The sequence below is a fragment of the Pelobates fuscus genome, chromosome 3, assembly GCF_036172605.1.
Source record: "Pelobates fuscus isolate aPelFus1 chromosome 3, aPelFus1.pri, whole genome shotgun sequence".
Lineage (NCBI taxonomy): Eukaryota > Metazoa > Chordata > Amphibia > Anura > Pelobatidae > Pelobates > Pelobates fuscus.
In genome coordinates, this window is record NC_086319.1 from 41,467,750 (window position 1) to 41,472,311 (window position 4,562).

The 4,562-nt window shown below is 41.1% G+C and overlaps 1 protein-coding gene across 1 annotated transcript; it reads left to right on the top strand.

Moving 5' to 3' along the window:
• Positions 1–958: 958 nt before the first annotated feature.
• On the top strand, positions 959–1,439 carry LOC134600733 (superoxide dismutase [Cu-Zn]-like). Its single transcript, XM_063445116.1, has one exon. The coding sequence runs from the start codon at positions 984–986 to the stop codon at positions 1,437–1,439; it is 456 nt and encodes a 151-aa protein (XP_063301186.1). The 5' UTR covers positions 959–983.
• Positions 1,440–4,562: the final 3,123 nt, after the last annotated feature.

Sequence of the window (4,562 nt, forward strand, 5' to 3'; positions counted from 1 at the left end):
AGCCACATGAGGTCTAGCATTGTCTTGCATTAGGAGGAACCCAGGGCCAACAGCACCAGCATATGGTCTCACAAGGGGTCTGAGGATCTCATCTCGGTACCTAATGGCAGTCAGGCTACCTCTGGCGAGCACATGGAGGGCTATGCGGCCCCCCAAAGAAATGCCACCCCACACCATTACTGACCCACTGCCAAACTGGTCATGCTGGAGAATGTTGCAGGCAGCAGAACGTTCTCCACGGCGTCTCCAGACTCTGTCATGTCTGTCACATGTGCTCAGTGTGAACCTGCTTTCATCTGTGAAGAGCACAGGGCGCCAGTGGCGAATTTGCCAATCTTGGTGTTCTCTGGCAAATGCCAAACATCCTGCACGGTGTTGGGCTGTAAGCACAACCCCCACCTGTGGATGTCAGGCCCTCATACCACCCTCATGGAGTCTTTTTCTGACCATTTGACCAGACACATGCACATTTGTGGCCTGTTGGATGTCATTTTGCAGGGCTCTGGCAGTGCTCCTCCTGTTCCTCCTTGCACAAAAGCGGAGGTAGCGGTACTGCTGATGGATTGTTGCCCTCCTACGGCCTCTTCCATGTCTCCTGATGTACTGGCCTGTCTCCTGGTAGCGCCTCCATGCTCTGGACACTACGCTGACAGACACAGCAAACCTTCTTGCCACAGCTCGCATTGATGTGCCATCCTGGATGAGCTGCACTACCTGAGCCACTTGTGTGGGTTGTAGACTCCGTCTCATGCTACCACTAGAGTGAAAGCACCGCCAGCATTCAAAAGTGACCAAAACATCAGCCAGGAAGCATAGGAACTGAGAAGTGGTCTGTGGTCACCACCTGCAGAACCACTATATTGGTAACCATTTGTGCTACATGCAGTCCTGTTAAGGAACAGGATACTAGAAAACTGTTTGTATTGGCCCTTTGTTTGATTTATAAATATGGGCAGTCAGTGGAAGTCGAGCTTAGTACAGTCATGTTGAAGGCGGTGTGTGTAATGAAGGGGACCGGAGAGGTGCAAGGCGTGGTGCACTTACACCAAGAGGGTGATAGGTCAGTTACATTTAAGGGGACTATTACAGGATTGACTGATGGAAAATATGGCTTCCATATACATGCTTATGGCGATAACACCAATGGCTGTATTAGTGCTGGCCCACACTTCAACCCAGGAAATATAACTCATGGGGGCCCTGAAGATGAAGTTAGGCATGTTGGTGATCTTGGCAATATAACTTCTGCGAATGGTGAGGCAAAATTTGAGTTTACAGATAGTGTGATTTCTCTTCGTGGCAAACACGACATTATTGGACGTACTGTTGTGATCCATGAGAAGGAATATGACCTGGGCAAATGTGGGAATGATGAGAGCCTGGTGACTGTCAATGCCGGTGGCCGCTTGGCATGTGGTGTAATCAGACGTGCTCAGTAACATGGATGTATGTGAAAGAAATTCTATATTTCCTGTTCAATTTACTATCCACCTGTAAGACTGCTGGAAAAGCATTGTGTGACCAACCACTATACAGAAATGCAAAATGTTATATAAATATGCAAACTATCAATTAATGCCTATTTTTATGAAGTACCTTACTGGCCTTTGTAATAGCTAAATATTATTGCTCATTGTTGCAAAATATGTGGTTTGTTACTATTCCCAAGTTTACTGTTTTTCTTACTCCGTGCCAGGAAGGATAGTGGTAGTAGTAAAAGTAGTGTTCTTAACCCCAAAATGCATAACTTTTCGAAGGAAAATTAAATTACAGGTGCACTGTTTGTAGACATGCCGTCTTTTCTAGGTTTTGGGTATGGGTATTTCTTTTGTACCCATGCCATGTTTATGCCTCAGAATGAATATGTTACCATGTAACTTCCATCATACATTTTGGGCTCTTGTTCCTCACAGGGATTTCAAGTGGCCATTGCATGTTTTATGATACGTTCGGGGACCTGCAGTGTTACTTTCCTTGAATTTAATCTTATTTTGTCTTTTGTGCTCTATTTCAGGCTGAACCCAAACCTTGTCCAATACCATATGTTTGTTTCTCTACCTGCACGTCTTCTCAATCCCTCTGCTTGTATTTACAATCTTGCCTTTTCTGTATACTATGATACTCATATTGTGTGACTTGCGTGTTACCACTTGACTCTTTAAGCTGTGGGTGTAAATCCATATTCCTGTTTTGACTTGCAATACTATCCATATACATGGCTGCATTACAAAAAAAAAAAAAAAATTAAGCCATCTTGCTATTGTTTCTTTTATTTATTTAATTAAGTTAATGTATTCCTGAACTGTCTGCTGTTAATGTGTTAACAATCAACGGATTCACTTATGTCATCCCAGACTGGATAGTGAATATTGCCTGTACTTCTTGCCTCTAAATCTTTAGCATTTATGTTAATTACAGAGATGGACAAATACCCATCTACATGGGGATTGTCACCTAACTGTGACAAAAGGTTGTATCACAAACCAGACCATATTAAACCATTCTAGGTACTTATATGTGCACCAACATTGTTTGCCCTGACAACTATGGGTAAGCCACCTGGGCAGACATCTGGGTACAATTATTTACCTTCGATGTCTCCATGGGTTTTCTATTTACTTATACATACCTCATACTATCCCTAGCTATTTATACAATTATGCAATTGGTTTTTTTAAATTGGTGTTTGACATATTAATGTATCTTGTATTTGATATAAAGAATTTTCCCTTGTGTTTGTTTTATATATTTTTCTGATAGATGTTTTTTTAAAAAAATCTCTTGGCTGTATCAATTAACAACTTTTGTTCATTAGTTAATTAAATCATGGATTGATTTCCTGTTTGTTATTTGTTTGCTATATAAGCACATTTTTCACTGTGTGGTGTCAGCTTGAAAAAGACCTTTGTTGGTCGAAACGTTGCTTGGCGTTGCATTTTTTCCTAATAAATCTGCATACGGTTTCAATTTGGAGTGCCTGTGGTCCTTTCTTCTTTCGTGTATAATTCTGGGATTGCTGGTCCTGATCCGGAGCACCCTTGGCCGCTGGGATTGAGTGCGGTTCCCACCATCTACTTTGCCCTGACAACTATGTGACAGCTGTTGTTCTCAAGTTCACATCTTAAAGTAAAATTAATATCACATTGAGCTAATCACAATGATCCATTCTAAACCAATTCCAAGCAACAATGCATTCTTTATTTTGATGTGCCTATTTATCCATGGGCTGAAGATAAGAATGTCAGGCGATCAATTGATGACAGGAGGCACTCAAAAAAAACCCTCAAGATTTACTGTTTTTTTTTTTTTTATAGGGATTTTATATAACCGTCTAAATGAAGCGCAATGCATGTTCATTTGCATCGGGATTTGGAGTTTTACTTGTGGTGCCAAAAAAAGAGATGAAAGATGAAAGCCAATAAAGGGAGAAAATAAATAGTAGTAAAAAAAAAAAAACAATATTTATACATTACATATTTACGATGGATGGATAGATTGATTGAGCGATCAATAGATAGATAGATAGATAGATAGATAAATAGATAGATAGATAGATAGATCGATCGTTCGATAGATTTATTACTTCTCCTAATTTTTCCTCTATTGGTCACTTTTTCTTACTTGATCTGCGAACCAAATGATGGAAAAATGTGCCTATCAGTGTACTGCAAAATATATTTAGAATGTTTATATTACGTATATATTTTGCAGCACACTGATTGGCCCATTTTCATGCCCTTTTTGATTTGCCTGAATCTTTTTCCAAATACTTCTCCACGAATAACATTTAAATGAATCTACCTGTTACGCAAACGAGCATCAAACATCCCGAACAAAATTTACATTTCTGGAAAACTTATTTTGCCTAACCGAAGAATCCCAGTGTGCACAAGTCTTGTTGGTAGTGGAAATGTAGTATCCACCAAAAGAGTGAAGCACAATCAAACATCAATTAATTAGTCAAGAGTAGTGATGTCCCGAACAGTTCGCCGGGAACCGTTTGCCTGCGAACATAGCGTGTTCGCGGTCGCGAACACGCGCAATGTTCGGTCCGCCCCCTATTTGTCATCATTGAGTAAACTTTGACCCTGTACCTCACAGTCAGCAGACACATTCCAGCCAATCAGCAGCAGACCCTCCCTCCCAGACCCTCCCACCTCCATGACGAATAGGGGGGCAGACCGAACATCGCGCGTGTTCGCGACTGCGAACACGCTATGTTCGCCGGTGAACGTTTCCTGGCGAACTGTTCGGGACATCACTAGTCAGGAGTAATTAGCAGGAGAAAAGCCATGGCCAGGGTACTCTTGGCACCATAACCTAGCGTGATATGTAGTGATTATGGTGCTTGGAATGCTCCCTTTAAGGGTGCAAAATTTACTCAACAGATTATGCTGCAATTTGTTGCATGATTTTTCTCAAAACCTCAAAAAGTTGAACTCTTTTGAATTCAGCTGATATAATCCTTGAAAACTTGACTATTCTATTTACTTTCATGCCAGCTTTCTCCAAGGCATTTACAACTAAAGAAATAGAATATTTTCTGGAATTAATGATCAACA

Excerpts from the sequence above, each read along its gene's own strand:
- LOC134600733 (XM_063445116.1), top strand. The coding sequence starts at position 984 with ATGTTGAAGGCGGTGTGTGTAATGAAGGGGACCGGAGAGGTGCAAGGC.